The sequence below is a fragment of the Pristiophorus japonicus genome, chromosome 17, assembly GCF_044704955.1.
Source record: "Pristiophorus japonicus isolate sPriJap1 chromosome 17, sPriJap1.hap1, whole genome shotgun sequence".
In the NCBI taxonomy this organism is placed as follows: domain Eukaryota; kingdom Metazoa; phylum Chordata; class Chondrichthyes; family Pristiophoridae; genus Pristiophorus; species Pristiophorus japonicus.
The window spans coordinates 34,247,396-34,264,561 of NC_091993.1; the positions used below are offsets into that span (position 1 = coordinate 34,247,396).

Genomic DNA, 17,166 nt, shown 5'->3' on the forward strand with positions numbered 1-17,166 from the left:
AAGATAGCCTTTTCCATCCTCTTCACTACTATATCTCCAGGAAGCAAAAATCGCCTTACAGTATTATAAATGGTATGAAAGGCGAGTTGGCTAAGGTAGATTGGAAAAATAGATTAAAAGGTATGGCAATAGATAAGCAATGCCTAGCAGTTAAAGAAATATTTCATAATTCTCAACAAAAATACATTCCATTGAGAAACAAAAACTCCACAAGGAAAGTGATCCATACATGGCTAACTAGAAGTTAACAATAGCTAAGGAAGTTCTGTTTTTATTTCATATTCCAGCATCTGCAGTATTTCGCTTTCATTTAAGTTAAGGATAGCATTAGATTGAAAGCAGAAACTTATAATGTTACAAAGAATGGTAGTAAGCCTGAGGATTGGGAGAGTTTCAGAAACCAGCAAAGGATGACCAAAAAATTGATAAAAAGGGAAAAAAATAGAGTGAGAGAAAACCAGCAAGAAATGTAAAAAGTATATAAAAAGAGAGTAGCAAATGTAAATATTGGTCCCTTAGAAACTGAGGCAGGAGAAATTATTATGGGGAATAAAGAAATGGTAGAAACGTTAAACAAATATTTTGTATCTGTCTTCACAGAAGATGCAAAAAGCATACCTAAAATAGTGGGGAACCAAGGGTCTAATGAGGGTGAGGAACTTAATGTAATTAATATAAGTAGAGAAAAAGGACTAGAGAAACTAATGGGACTAAAAGCTGACAAGTCCCCTGGACCCGACGGCCTACATCCTCGGGTTCTAAAAGGTGGCTGCATATATAGTGGATACATTGGTTTTGATTTTTCAAAGTTCCCTAGATTCTAGAACGGTCCTAGCGGATTGGAAGGTAGCAAATGTAACACCACTATTCAAGAAAGGAGGAAGAGAGAAAACAGGGAACTACAGGCCAGTTAGTCTGATATCAGTTGTCGGGAAAATGCTGGAATCCATTGTTAAGGAAGTGGTATCAGGGCACTTAGACAATCATATGATTAGACAGAGTCAACATGGTTTTATGAAAGGGAAATTGTGTTTGACAAATTTATTAAGGGTTTTTTTGAGGATGTAACTAGCAGGGTAGATAAAGGGGAACCAGTGGATGTAGTATTTTTGGATTTCCAAAAGGCATTCAATAAGGTGCCACATAAAAGGTTATTACACAAGATAAGGGCTCATGGGATTGGAGGAAATGTATTAGCATGGATAGAGGATTGGTTAACGGACAGAAAACAAAAAGTAGGGATAAACGGGTCTTTTTCAAGTTGGCAAGCTGTAACTAGTAGGGTGCCGCAACGATCAGTGCTGGGGCCTCAGCTATTTACAATCTATATTAATGACCTAGATGAAGGGAGCGAGTGTAATGTATCTAAGTTTGCTGACGATACAATGCTAGGTGGGACAGTACGCTGTGAGGAGAACACAGTCTGCAAAGGGATATAGATAGACTAAGTGAGTAGGCAGTAAGTTGGTAGATGGAGTATAATGTATGGAAATGTGAGGTTATTCACTTTGGTAGAATGAATAGAAAAACAGAATATTTTTAAAATGGTGAAAAACTTTTAAATGTTGGTGTTCAGAGAGATTTGGGGGTCCCTTGTGCAAGAAACACAGAAAGCGAGCATGCAGGTACAGCAAGCAATAAGGAAGACAAATGGCATGTTGTCCTTTATTGTGAGGGGGTTGGAGTATAAGAGTAAGGAAGTCTTGCCACAATTGTACAGGGCCCTGGTGAGACCACACCTGGAGTACTTTGCACAGATTTGGTCTCCTTATCTAAGGAAGGATATACTTGCCTTGGAGCCAGTACAACAGAGGTTCACTAGATTGATTCCTGGGATGAGATTCCTGTCTTATGATGAGAGATTGTGTAGAATGGGCCTGTGCTCTCTGGAGTTGAGAAAAATGAGAGGTGATCTCATTGAAACATACAAGATTCTGAAGAGGATTGACAGGGTAGATGCTGAGAGACGGTTTCCCCCGGGCTGGGGTGTCTAGAACTAGGGGGCACAATCTCAGGATAAGGGGTTGGCCAGTTAGGATTGAGATGAGGAGGAATTTCTTCACTCAGAGGATCGTGAATTTTTGGAATTCTCTCCCCCGGAGGGCTGTGGATGCTGAGTCTCTGAATATATTCAAGGCTGAGATAGATAGATTTGTGGAGTCTATGGGAATCAAGGGATATGGAGATCGGGCAGGAAAGTGAAGTTGAGGTCAATGATCAGCCATGATCTTATTGAATAGCGATGGGCCTACTCCTGCTCTTATTTCTTATGTTTTTAGATGTACCCTCATCCTCCCAGATAGGAGAAAGTCTCACTCGAAACACAGACAAGCAGATTCCCTCCATCAGCAACAGTATCAACCTACAGACCAACATTTTACTGGGGAGCGAGGGGAATGATTTAAGCATTAGCTTGGCTCAGTTGATAGCACTCCTGCGTCTTAAGTCACAAGGTCATGGGTTGACGTTCCAATGCGGGATTTGAACTGGCAAATCTAGGCTGAGGAAGTGCTGTATTGTTGTACGCATTGTCTTTCGGATGAGATGTTAACCCAAGGCCCCATCCGCCTGTTCAAAGTAGAGAAGGAAGTTCTCCCAGCGTCCTGACCAGCATTCATCCTTCAACCAACATCAAAACAGATTGACTGGCCATTTATTTCATTGCTTTTGTGGGACCTGGCTCTCTAGCGTTTACCTATATAACAGTGACTGCACTTCAAATGTCATTTATTGGCTGTGTCTTTGAGGAAATGAAATGTGCACATATTTTCTTTTTAAGAAATGCTATTGCTCAACAATCTATTGTACACACAGGTGTTGAACTGTTGGGTTAAAAAATACCCGATGCTGCCCAGCTAATGCTTTTAGAAACATAGAAACATAGAAAATAGGTGCAGGAGTAGGCCATTCAGCCCTTCTAGCCTGCACCGCCATTCAATGAGTTCATGGATGAACATGCAACTTCAGTACCCCCTTCCTGCTTTCTCGCCATACCTCTTGATCCCCCGAGTAGTAAGGACTTCATCTAACTCCCTTTTGAATATATTTAGTGAATTGGCCTCAACAACTTTCTGTGGTAGAGAATTCCACAGGTTCACCACTCTCTGGGTGAAGAAGTTTCTCCTCATCTCGGTCCTAAATGGCTTACCCCTTATCCTTAGACTGTGACCCCTGGTTCTGGACTTCCCCAACATTGGGAACATTCTTCCTGCATCTAACCTGTCTAAACCCGTCAGAATTTTAAACGTTTCTAAGAGGTCCCCTCTCATTCTTCTGAACTCCAGTGAATACAAGCCCAGTTGATCCAGTCTTTCTTGATAGGTCAGTCCCACCATCCCGGGAATCAGTCTGGTGAATCTTCGCTGCACTCCCTCAATAGCAAGAATGTCCTTCCTCAAGTTAGGAGACCAAAACTGTACACAATACTCCAGGTGTGGCCTCACCAAGGCCCTGTACAACTGCAGCAACACCTCCCTGCCCCTGTACTCAAATCCCCTCGCTATGAAGGCCAACATGCCATTTGCTTTCTTAACCGCCTGTTGTACCTGCATGCCAACCTTCAATGACTGATGTACCATGACACCCAGGTCTCGTTGCACCTCCCCTTTTCCTAATCTGTCACCATTCAGATAATAGTCTGTCTCTCTGTTTTTACCACCAAAGTGGATAACCTCACATTTATCCACATTATACTTCATCTGCCATGCATTTGCCCACTCACCTAACCTATCCAAGTCGCTCTGCAGCCTCATAGCACCCTCCTCGCAGCTCACACTGCCACCCAACTTAGTGTCATCCGCAAATTTGGAGATACTACATTTAATCCCCTCGTCTAAATCATTAATGTACAATGTAAACAGCTGGGGCCCCAGCACAGAACCTTGCGGTATCCCACTAGTCACTGCCTGCCATTCTGAAAAGTACCCATTTACTCCTACTCTTTGCTTCCTGTCTGACAACCAGTTCTCAATCCATGTCAGCACACTACCCCCAATCCCATGTGCTTTAACTTTTCACATTAATCTCTTGTGTGGGACCTTGTCGAAAGCCTTCTGAAAGTCCAAATATACCACATCAACTGGTTCTCCTTTGTCCACTTTACTGGAAACATCCTCAAAAAATTCCAGAAGATTTGTCAAGCATGATTTTCCTTTCACAAATCCATGCTGACTTGGACCTATCATGTCACCATTTTCCAAATGCGTTGCTATGACATCCTTAATAATTGATTCCATCATTTTACCCACTACTGAGGTCAGGCTGACCGGTCTATAATTCCCTGTTTTCTCTCTCCCTCCTTTTTTAAAAAGTGGGGTTACATTGGCTACCCTCCACTCGATAGGAACTGATCCAGAGTCAATGGAATGTTGGAAAATGACTGTCAATGCATCCGCTATTTCCAAGGCCACCTCCTTAAGTACTCTGGGATGCAGTCCATCAGGCCCTGGGGATTTATTGGCCTTCAATCCCATCAATTTCCCCAACACAATTTCCCGACTAATAAAGATTTCCCTCAGTTCCTCCTCCTTACTAGACCCTCTGACCCCTTTTATATCCGGAAGGTTGTTTGTGTCCTCCTTAGTGAATACCGAACCAAAGTACTTGTTCAATTGGTCTGCCATTTCTTTGTTCCCCGTTATGACTTCCCCTGATTCTGACTGCAGGGGACCTACGTTTGTCTTTACTAACCTTTTTCTCTTTACATACCTATAGAAACTTTTGCAATCTGCCTTAATGTTCCCTGCAAGCTTCTTCTCGTACTCCATTTTCCCTGCCCTAATCAAACCCTTTGTCCTCCTCTGCTGAGTTCTAAATTTCTCCCAGTCCCCGGGTTCGCTGCTATTTCTGGCCAATTTGTATGCCACTTCCTTGGCTTTAATACTATTCCCTGATTTCCCTTGATAGCCACGGTTGAGCCACCTTCCCTTTTTTATTTTTACGCCAGACAGGAATGTACAATTGTTGTAGTTCATCCATGCGGTCCCTAAATGTCTGCCATTGCCCATCCACAGTCAACCCCTTAAGTATCATTCGCCAATCTATCATAGCCAATTCACGCCTCATACCTTCAAAGTTACCCTTCTTTAAGTTCTGGACCATGGTCTCTGAATTAACTGTTTCATTCTCCATCCTAATGCAGAATTCCACCATATTATGGTCACTCTTCCCCAAGGGGCCACGCACAATGAGATTGCTAATTAATCCTCTCTCATTACACAACACCCAGTCTAAGATGGCCTCCCCCCCCTAGTTGGTTCCTCGACATATTGGTCTAGAAAACCATCCCTTATGCACTCCAGGAAATCCTCCTCCACCGTATTGCTTCCAGTTTGGCTAGCCCAATCTATGTGCATATTAAAGTCACCCATTATAACTGCTGCACCTTTATTGCATGCACCCCTAATTTCCTGTTTGATGCCCTCCCCAACATCACTACTACTGTTTGGAGGTCTGTACACAACTCCCACTAACGTTTTTTGCCCTTTGGTGTTCTGCAGCTCTACCCATATAGATTCCACATCATCCAAGCTAATGTCTTTCCTAACTATTGCATTAATCTCCTCTTTAACCAGCAATGCTACCCACCTCCTTTTCCTTTTATTCTATCTTTCCTGAATGTTGAATACCCCTGGATGTTGAGTTCCCAGCCCTGATCATCCTGGAGCCACGTCTCCGTAATCCCAATCACATCATATTTGTTAACATCTATTTGCACAGTTAATTCATCCACCTTATTGCGGATACTCCTTACATTAAGACACAAAGCCTTCAGGCTTGTTTTTTTAAACACCCTTTGTCCTTTTAGAATTTTGCTGTACAGTGACCCTTTTTGTTCTTTGCCTTGGGTTTCTCTGCCCTCCACTTTTCCTCACCTCCTTTCTGTCTTTTGCTTTTGCCTCCTTTTTGTCTCCCTCTGTCTCCCTGCATTGGTTCCCATCCCCCTGCCATATTAGTTTAACTCCTCCCCAACAGCACTAGCAAACAATCCCCCCAGGACATTGGTTCCGGTCCTGCCCAGGTGCAGACCGTCCAGTTTGTATTGGTCCCACCTCCCCCAGAACCGGTTCCAATGCCCCAGGAATTTGAATCCCTCCCTGCTGCACCACTGCTCAAGCCACGTATTCATCTGCGCTATCCTGCGATTCCTACTCTCACTAGCACGTGGCACTGGTAGCAATCCCGAGATTACTACTTTTGAGGTCCTACTTTTTAATTTAGCTCCTAGCTCCTTAAATTTGTTTCGTAGAACCTCATCCCTTTTTTTACCTATGTCGTTGGTACCAATGTGCACCACGACAACTGACTGTTCTCCCTCCCTTTTCAGAATGTCCTGCACCCGCTCCGAGTCTTCCTTGACCCTTGCACCAGAGAGGCAACATACCATCCTGGAGTCTCGGTTGCGTCCGCAGAAACGCCTATCTATTCCCCTCACCATTGAATCCCCTATCACTATCGCTCTCCCACTCTTGTTCCTGCCCTCCTGTGCAACAGAGCCAGCCACGGTGCATGAACTTGGCTGCTGCTGCTCTCCCCTGATGAGTCATCCCCCCCAACAGTACTCAAAGCAGTGTATCTGTTTTGCAGGGGGATGACCACAGGGGACCCCTGCACTACCTTCCTTGCACTACTCTTCCTGCTGGTCTTCCATTCCCTATCTGGCTGTGGACCCTTCTCCTGCGGTAAGACCAACTCGCTACACGTGCTACTCACGTCATTCTCAGCATCGTGGATGCTTCAGAGTGAATCCACCCTCAGCTCCAACTCCGCAACGCGGACCGTCAGGAGCTCGAGGCGGATACACTTCCCGCACACGTAGTCGTCAGGGACACCGGAAGTGTCCCCGAGTTCCCACATGGTACAGGTGGAGCATAACACCCAACCGAGCTCTCCTGCCATGACTTAACCCTTAGATACACTTAAATTGGCAACACAATGTTAAAAGTTACTGACTAATATAAAAAAGAAAAAGAAAAACTACTCACCAATCACCAGCCAATCACTTACCCCCGAGGCTGTGACGTCACCTTTCTGTTTCTTTCTACTTCTTTTTTGCCTTCTCCCTGTAGCTGCACAAGTATGCCTTTTATAGGCCTCTGCTGATCCCCGGACTCACGCCTCAGCGACCACGAACTCCCGCTGCCTCTCACGGCCTTTTATAGGCCTCTGCTGATCCCCGGACTCACGCCTCAGCGACCACGAACTCCCGCTGCCTCTCGCAACCTTTTATAGGCCTCTGCTGATCCCCGGACTCACGCCTCAGCGACCACGAACTCCCGCTGCCTCTCGCGGCCTTTTATAGGCCTCTGCTGATCCCCGGACTCACGCCTCAGCGACCACGAACTCCCGCTGCCTCTCGCAGCCTTTTATAGGCCTCTGCTGATCCCCGGACTCACGCCTCAGCGACCACGAACTCCCGCTGCCTCTCACGGCCTTTTATAGGCCTCTGCTGATCCCCGGACTCACGCCTCAGCGACCACGAACTCCCGCTGCCTCTCGCGGCCTTTTATAGGCCTCTGCTGATCCCCGGACTCACGCCTCAGTGACCACGAACTCCCGCTGCCTCTCGCGGCCTTTTATAGGCCTCTGCTGATCCCCGGACTCACGCCTCAGCAATAGGATTTCTTCAGAAAAACACGATTTGATAGTTCTGTGCAACTACTCTTCAATCCTGAGGCAATGTTCAGCTTTACCAACGACATGCTCACCACCCATTTCTTACTCCCAGGAGCTCAGCGACCCTTCCTACAAAGACTAACGCTTCATATCGAGCATTCACACAACAGCTTCGACTCCCTGCAGCTGCCTTCTTGTGTTTTTTCAGCTAAGCAGGCAAAGTGAGAGAGCTGTCTGCAATCCACAGCTTACTGAAGATACATAACCTAATAGGATACAGCCATAGCGACAGGCCTCAGTACAGGCTGGCGTGAAACCACTGAAATACTTAGGAATTTTAAAACTTGAAAAATGCAAACATTACTTGTCTACAGTTAAGGTTTAATTCACAGTTGAAAGGATTTCATTCACTGACAGTCTTCAAATTCAGAATCAATAAATTCCACAAGATTTCCTCTGAAATTAAACATTTTTGAACCATAACTTGTAGGCCCCTTTATATTAAAAGTCTAATATGCACACACATCAACTTTTCCCATTATAAATTCCTATGTCCACATTTAGAATGGAAACCGACCTGCTGTATTTAAACCCTCACCCTCCCACCATAGCAGCATCACCACTGCTGGGAAGGTGCATTACAGACTGACCACTTTACATAGGTAAGTTCCATTGTAAATGTAGACATAGGAATTTATGATGAAAATATAAAAGGATGGACAGAATGTATGGTTTTATGTATGAATTATGTCTAAAAAAAATTTGTTCCTGGGAAGTGGTGTCGGTGGCAAGGCCGGCATTTATCGCCCATCCCTAATTGCCCCTTGAGAAGATGGTGGGGAGCCGCTGCCTTGAACTGCAGCAGTCCGTGTGTTGAAGGTGCTCCCATATTGTTGTTAGGGAGGGAGTGCCAGGTATTTAACCCAGCGATGATGAAAGAATAGCGATATATTTCCAAGTCGGATGGTGTATGATTTGGAGGGGAATGCAGAGGTGATGGTGTTCCCATGCGCCTGCTGCCCTTGCCCTTCTAGGGGGTAGAGGTTGTGGGTTTAAGAGGTGATGTCGAAGAAGCCTTAGCGAGTTATTACAGTGCATCTTGTAGATGGTACACACTGCAGCCACGGTGCGCAGGGAATGAATGGTTAAGATGGTGGATGATGGTGGATGGGGTGCCAATAAAGCGGCTGCTTTGTCCTGGATGGTACCAAACCTCTTGAGTGTTATCGGAGCTGCACTCATCCAGACAAGTGGAGAATATTCCACACACTCCTGACTTGTGCCTTGTAGATGGTGGAAAGGCTTTGGGGAGTCGAGAGGTGAGACACTCGCCGCAGAATACCCAGCCTCTGACCTGCTCTTGTCGTCACAGTATTTGTGTGGCTGGTCCAGTTGAGTTTCTGGTCAATGGTGACCCCCAGGATGTTGATGGTGGGGAATTCGCAGATGGCTATGCCGTTGAATGTCAAGGGTACGTGTTTAGACTCTTGCTTGTTGGAGATAGTCATAGCCTTGCACAAATGTAACTTGCCACTTCTCAAACCATGCCTGAATGTCATCCAGGTCTTGCTGCATGCGGACATGGTCTGCTTCATTATCTGAGGAGTTGCGAATGGAACTGAACACTGTGCAGCCATCGGTGAACATACCACTTCTGACCTTATGGATGAGTGACGGTCATTGATGAAGCGATGGTTGGGCCTAGGACACTGCCCCGAGGAACTCCTGCAGCATTGTCCAGGGGCTGAGATGATTGACCTCCAACAACCATCTTCCTTTGTGCTAGGTATGACTCCAGCCAGTGGAGAATTTTCCTCAATTCCCATTGCCCAGTTTTACTAGGGCTCTTTGATGTCACACACGGTCAAATGCTGCCGTGATGTCAAGGGCAGTCACTCTCACCTCACCTCTGGAATTCAGCTCTTTTGCCTGGAGGCAAGTAATAATTATCCTTTGACCTCTAACCTCATTTCACACTTGATTTTGATTGTCTGTGCGCACTGTCAGGGAGATCACCTAGAGGCCAAAATTGTGCTGGCGACTCGAAGCGATGGCTGTTCCAACCCGCCCACACTTCCACTTTGCTGACGACATGACATCCGCCCTGACCGAAAATAAATTCGAAGTCCTGAATTTCTCTGGATTCCCCGCCCCGTGGATTAGGGCGGAGAAAAACTTTTTAAAAAACGGTAGGTGCACCCTGTTTGGGATAGGGCTCAATTTCGCCCCCTTAGTGTTTAGTAATAATAAATTGAGTGCATGCATATCTAGGAGACTATAAGCGGGGTAGCAGTGTGGGCTTCACTTCTAAGATCAATATCTGAATTCAGCCCAGACTGACCTCCACCTGTAGGTAAGGATCCTATTGATTGTGATTACAGCACAAGAAGCTACAATCTGGTCTCCATTTACTGGCACTAAACACTACACTGGGTTATAGTACATGTGGGGTGTGATACTGCCCTGTAACATGGAATTAATAAAACCTGGTTTGAATGATGCAATGCAAGAGCTGGTCACAATTACAGGATTTGATTGCAAGAATTTCTCCCCACAACATCCATGGATATAAAAGCCCCAAATGACCCTACTGGTACAGCAGTTTGGAGCAACGTCCCAGTAGCATTGCAGCTTGGAATCAGGCAACAGTAATAAATCAATCACACAGCTTAGGCGACTTCAAAACCCTGTAACATATCACGGCCTTGTCACGCATCCAGTCTGTGCTTTCCTCTAGAAACAAAATCAAGGGTAACTAAGGTTTGCATTTATATAGCACCCTATCAAATCTCTTGCAAACCACTGGAAGCACTTCACACACAATTAATTATTCTGAAGTGACTGCTGTTATGTAGGCAAAGGCAGCTGCCATTTTGCACAGTGGGATCACACAAACAGCACTGAGATGAATGACCAATAAAGTTTGTTTTTGGTCGTTGAGGGAGGAATGTTGCACATGAAATGAAGAATTATGAACTCCTTTTAGAACAGTGCCGAGGGATCTTTAGCATCCACCTAAACCATTGGAATAGTTAGTCACATCTCTGTCAACAGCTGATCCAAAAATTGCCAGCTACTATGAGGCAGCTCTCCCTCAACGCTGCACTGGAACGTCTGCTAGATTGATTTTGAAGATCCTGGACTGTCACTTAACAGTACAATTTTCTGATTCAAAGGGAAGAAGGCTGCCAAGTTAGACAGGCTTACATCGGTCAGCTTAATTTCTGAAAATGTTATTTCACAAGGAATCATTCAGCCCCCTCGATTTATACTGCAGGCACAGGATGAGAGAGGCAGAGTCTTTGGCATAGCACTATAGGGAGTCAAGGGTTATGGGGAGCAGGCAGGGAAGTGGAGTTGAGGCCAAGATCAGATCAGCCATGATCTTATTGAATGGCGGAGCAGGCTCGAGGGGCCAAATGGCCGACACCTGCTCCTATTTCTTATGTTATGTTCTAATTCAGCCCTCCCCTTACACATTGCCTCTCCCCCTCTCACACACACTCTCCCTCCCCTAGCCTGTGAAAGTGGTTTAATCAGTATCCAGTTTTGACGAAGGGTCATCAACCTCAAACATTACCTCTGTTTCTCTCTCCACAGATGCTGAATATTTTCAGATTTTCAGCATCCTGCCTTTGTTTTTAAATCAGTATCTTGATGGGTTAATTATTTGCCATTTATACTCATGTAGTTTGCATTTAAAGCTTGAAAATAGAGCAAATTGATGCGATAGTGATTGAAAATATGAAGACATTTGCTGGTTGTTACCAAGTACAGGGGTGAGGAGGCTGAAAACATTTTTTATCAGCAACAAACCTGAATAATATTATCTTCACTTGTAATTTCTATTGATTCTTGACTTTGCTCCAAAGCTGTGAAGATTGCATTACATGCTCTGAGAGGGAGAGAGAGAGAGAATGAGAATGATTCTATTAAACTGCACAGTAAGCAAGCAGACACTTCATGTTTGTGAAATTTGTGCATGAAACCAGTTGAACCCACAGATTGTACAGAATTTCCAAAATAAAGGGACAAATAAATATTTTCTTTTAAAGATCTTTCCAATGTCACAGATGGACGGCATGCATCTTCTGATTTCAAGAACATGCCCCAGTCATCCACCCAGGCATCATCTTCAGTAGAGGTTTGATGACCAATTATGGATCTGAAGATTTGAATGAGATGGGCTGATGGGAATTGCAGAGCTGTCCCCAGGAGAGGACAGAAGGCTGCTGTGATCTGAATCACTAATCTGTACACTGTGAAACCGGTGCTGAATTATTTGGATAATACTTGTTGTACATAACATCCACCCCGATCCGTCAACATTATAACCTAATGAAGCAGACTGAAGTACCTCAGTTTGAACTGTGCACGTACTTCTCCAAACTCCAACTGGATGAGTTCATTGTAACAGGCAACGATACTGGGATTTTCAAGGTACCACTGTGGAGACAAACACATCATACAACAAGAGTGAAACCACAGAAACAAACTCCAGCTGTTTTACGATGTGAAGGTAAGTTAAATTAGCTCACCAGGCGCCCTCAGCACCCTGATCACTATCCATGCTGCCAGAGAAGAGACGCTTCAGTTATGAGGAAAAACTAGGGCTCACTTCATTAGTGATCAGCTAAGAGGAGATCTAATAGAGGTTCAAAATTAGAAAACGTCTTGATATTAAAAGGAAATTGTAAACAGCTGACACAGGCACGATGGGACAAGTGACCACCTTCTGTGCTGTATCATTCTATGATTAATTTGTCAAATATAAATTGAACATGAAAAGACGGTAATCTGCTTTCAAGTTCTGGATAAGAATATCTAAACCAGAATTAAAAGAATTTTAAGAAAGTCTAATTCCATGAAGCAAACCAGTGTCAGCCATTGAGATGTTCAAAGTCATCTGACTATCACCAGGAACCTCACTTCTCTTTCATTTGGCTTAGACTTTGGTAATATTTACACTGACGGCAGAAACAAACTGATACAGGAACCTCAGTTCTTCACTACAATAGAAACATCTTTTGGCACAATACTGAGGCTGGGAGTGGAGCAAACTGGATGTGGAGAAGGCGGTTGGAAATGAGGTACATCAAACACAGCAAAAGATTGAACAGGGAGCCAAAAGTACAAAGGAAATACAACTTGTACAGAACAAAACAAGAACATGCAACATTCTAAACATATACATAGTGATCACGTTTATATATATTACATCCAACTGAAAGGCTTAGAAATTAAGTTTTGACACATGAGCCTAGATCCCAACTATTGCATTCCCACGTTTTAAACAAATAATCGGTTTCCTGAATGAAAAAATCCCCATCTGTGCAGCTATTGGACAGCTATCGCACAGCACAGAGCTCTTTGAAGAATGAATTTCAAAAGGAATTCCCACTCTCCACCTAATACACTATAAGCAACATTAATACCATTTGTATTCCATCTGGGATTTCAGCGATTGAAAATTGTCATTTACAGATCAGAAGCACGAGTCCTGTTTAAAGCAATCACAATCCCCACAGCTGGGGTTACTCCACCCATCCCACTGTAACAGAGGAACTTGATTTCTCCAGAGGAACTTTTACCTCCTCCCCTCCCACTGTCCAGGGCCCCAAACATTCCTTCCAGGTGAAACAGCGATTTACTTGTATTTCTTTCAATTTAGTATACTGTATTCGCTGCTCACAATTGGGGAGACCAAGCGCAGATTGGGTGACAGTTTTGCAGAACACCTCCATTCAGTCTGCAAGGGTGACCCCGAGCTTCTGGTCGCCTGTCACTTTAATTCCCCGCTTCATTACCACTCTGACCTCTCCGTCCTACATTGTTCCAATGAAGCTCAACGCAAGCTCGAGGAACAGCACCTGATCTTTCGTTTAGACACTTTACAGCCTTCTGGACTCAACATCGAGTTCAACAATTTCAGAGCGTAACCGTTGCCCATATTTTGTCCCCTTTCCTCACTTTTTTTTTTTACAAATACTTCATATTTTTAATTTTTATTTTGTTTCTCTCTGTTTTCCATGGCAGCTGGCAATTATTCCGCCAGTCATACCCTATCTAGACTCACCTTTAGTTTCCGAACTTGTGCTATTACCATCTCAATTCGACCCATCATCCCCTTTGTCTCTCAAATCTCTTCTGCCTACCACCTTATCACAGATCTTGCCTTTTGTTCTTTTTTACACCCCTCCCCCCACCACCTTGCCCCTGCCCGCCCCCTTTCAGGACCCCAGCTCTTCCTTAAGAATCTGTTTCATTTCGAACTATTGCCAGTTCTGACGAAGGGTCTTCGACCTGAAACGTTAACTCTGTTTCTCTCTCCACAGAGGCAGCCTGACCCACTGAGTAGTTCCAGCATTTTCTGTTTTTATTTCACATTCCAGCATCCACAGTATTTTGCTTTTGTAACTTGATTTTCTGTTCACAATCAGTAGCCAAAGGCTGAAGTACAGAAACAGCAAATCAGCAACCTACCCGTGTGAAGCCTGCAACAATCATTGGCATCACGGAGCTCTCCTCCTGATTCTCTTGTCTAAAATGCAACAATGCAATTGTGAGGTTAATAATAGTTTTGAAAATGTCAATATATATAATCAGTTTAAAAAATAAAAAGCCATGTGGATTGGAGGATTCAGAGTTATAAAAATCTGTTAAAAGACAAATGGACTTCTCTTATAACACATTAAGCCTCGACTTAGTCACAATAGTTACATTCAACACTTAGATCCTTTCACGTCTTCAGGTCATCCCAAAGCATTTCAGCAGCAATTAATTACTTTTGAGGTGTACCTATTATTGTTGTACAGGCAAATGATGCAGCCAATTTGCCCACAAGCAGCTTTGAGATAAAGGACCGGTTAATGTTTTTAGGTCGATGGGATTAGTTGAGGGAGGAATGTTGACCTAGATAGTGGGACAGAACTGCTCTTCTACGAACAATGCCACGGGACCTTGTATATCCACCGGAACAGGTAGATAGAAGCCACCATTTAATGTTTCAGTTGAAAGATGGCAGCTCTGATAATTCAGTACAGCACTGAAGTGCCAAACTGGTTTATGGACTCAAGTCTCTGGAGTAGGGCTTGAATCCACAACCTTCTGACTCAGAGGCAAGAGCACTACCCACTGAACGAAGCTGGCACTGAGAAGGAATTGACCGGTCTCTCAGCTTCTCAGTTTGACTCAGCTTTGCCATTTAATGACATCACCTCCAAAAGAGCCTCAGAAACAGTCACATTGGCACCGACAGAATGACATTACATTTCTTCTCCCTTTTCATGGCTTCTGTGCCCAAGTCGAGAGAATAGGCAGAATACCCATCAGGCCCCTGACATGGTTGGTTGTGGTGTGCAAATGGAGTCCTGGGTACCTTTCCCTCCAATTCTCTTTGCCCCTTCCTGTACTCAGAATCACCCTCTGACAGAAGATTGAGATTAGAGCTTTACTGCACAAATAATAGTAGGCACAACAGCACTCTGGTTAGGCCCCAGTTGGAGTATTGTGGCCCCTTCTGAGCATCACAATTTAGAAAGGATGTCAAGGCCTTGGAGAGGGTGAAGAAGGGATTTACCAGAATGGTACTAGGGATGAAAGACTTCACTTACATGGAGAGACTAGAGAAACGGGGTTGTTTTCCTTAGAGCAGAGAAGGTTAACATAAGAACGTAAGAAGTAGGACCAGGAGTAGGTCATATAGGGGCTGAAGCAAAAGATAGAAAGAAGAAAAGTAAAAGTGGAGGGCAGAGAAACCCAAGGCAAAAATCAAAAAGGGCCATATTGCAGCAAAATTCTAAAAGGGCAAAGTGTGTTAAAAAGACAAGCCTGAAGGCTCTGTGCCTCAAAGCGAGGAGTATTCGTAATAAAGTGGACGAATTAACTGCACAGGCAGCAATTAATGAATATGATATAATTGGCATCACGGAGACATGGCTCCAGGGTGACCAAGGCTGGGAACTCAACATCCAGGGGTATTCAACATTCAGGAAGGATAGACAGAAAGGAAAAGGAGGTGGGGTAGCGCTGCTGGTTAAAGAGGAAATTAACGCAATAGTAAGGAAGGACATTAGCTTGGATGATGTGGAATCTGTATGGCTGGAGCTGCGGAATACCAAAGGGCAGAAAACGCTAGTGGGAGTTGTGTACAAACTACCAAACAGTAGTAGTGAGGTCGGGGATGGCATCAAACAAGAAATTAGGGATGCGTGCAATAAAGGTACAGCAGTTATCATGGGCGACTTTAATCTACATATAGATTGGGCTAACCAAACTGGCAGCAATACGGTGGAGGAAGATTTCCTGGAGTGTATTAGGGATGGTTTTCTGGACCAATATGTCGGGGAACCAACTAGAGGGCTGGCCATCCCAGACTAGGTGATGTGTAATGAGAAAGGATTAATTAGCAATCTTGTGCGAGGTCCCTTGGGGAAGAATGACCATAATATGGTAGAATTCTTTATTAAGATGGAGAGTGACACAGTTAATTCAGAGACTAGGGTCCTGAACTTAAGGAAAGGTAACTTCGATGGTATGAGACGTGAATTGGCTAGAATAGACTGGCAAATGATACTTAAAGAGTTGATGGTGGATAGGCAATGGCAAACATTTAAATATCACATGGATGAACTTCAACAATTGCACAGCCCTGTCTGCAGTAAAAATAAAACGGGGAAGATGGCTCAACCGTAGCTAAAAGGGGAAATTAAGGATAGTGTTAAATCCAAGGAAGAGGCATATAAATTGGCCAGAAAAAGCAGCAAACCTGAGGACTGGGAGAAATTTAGAATTCAGCAGAGGAGGACAAAGAGTTTAATTAGGAGGGGGAAAATAGAGTATGAGAGGAAGCTTGCCGGGAACATAAAAACTGACTACAAAAACTTCTATAGATATGCGAAGAGAAAAAGATTAGTGAACACAAACGTAGGTCCCTTGCAGTTAGATTCAGGTGAATTTATAATGGGGAACAAAGAAATGGCAGACCAGTTGAACAAATACTTTGATTCTGTCTTCACGAAGGAAGACACAAATAACCTTCCGGAAGTACTAGGGGACAGTGGGTCTAGTGAGGAGGAGGAACTGAAGGATATCCTTATTAGGCGGGAAATTGTGTTAGGGAAATTGATGGGATTGAAGGCCAATAAATCCCCGGGGCCTGATAGTCTGCATCACAGAGTACTTAAGGAAGTGGCCCTAGAAATAGTGGATACATTGGTGATCATTTTCCAACAGTCTATCGACTCTGGATCAGTCCAATGGACTGGAGGGTAGCTAATGTAACACCACTGTTTAAAAAAGGAGGGAGAGAGAAAACGGGTAATTATAGACCGGTTAGTCTGACATCAGTAGTGAGGAAAATGTTGGAATCAATTATTAAAGATGAAATAACAGCGCATTTGGAAAGCAGTGACAGGATCGGTCCAAGTCAACATAGATTTATGAAAGGAAAATCATGCTCGACAAATCTTCTGGAATTTTTTGAGGATGTAACTAGTAGAATGGACAAGGGAGAACCAGTGGATGTGGTGTATTTGGACTTTCAAAAGGCTT

At 44.1% G+C, this 17,166-nt stretch overlaps 1 protein-coding gene across 1 annotated transcript in view; it reads right to left on the bottom strand.

The window, feature by feature from the left end:
- The window catches only part of pde8a (phosphodiesterase 8A), a 254,911-nt gene that overhangs the window by 78,147 nt on the left and 159,598 nt on the right, over nt 1–17,166 (bottom strand). The window contains exons 5-7 of the mRNA XM_070858624.1: nt 14,098–14,155; nt 11,972–12,060; nt 11,431–11,509 (exon numbers count right to left, since the gene is read on the bottom strand). Of these exons, the coding sequence (XP_070714725.1) occupies nt 11,431–11,509; nt 11,972–12,060; nt 14,098–14,155 (226 nt within the window). The remainder of the gene's footprint in view (nt 1–11,430; nt 11,510–11,971; nt 12,061–14,097; nt 14,156–17,166) is intronic.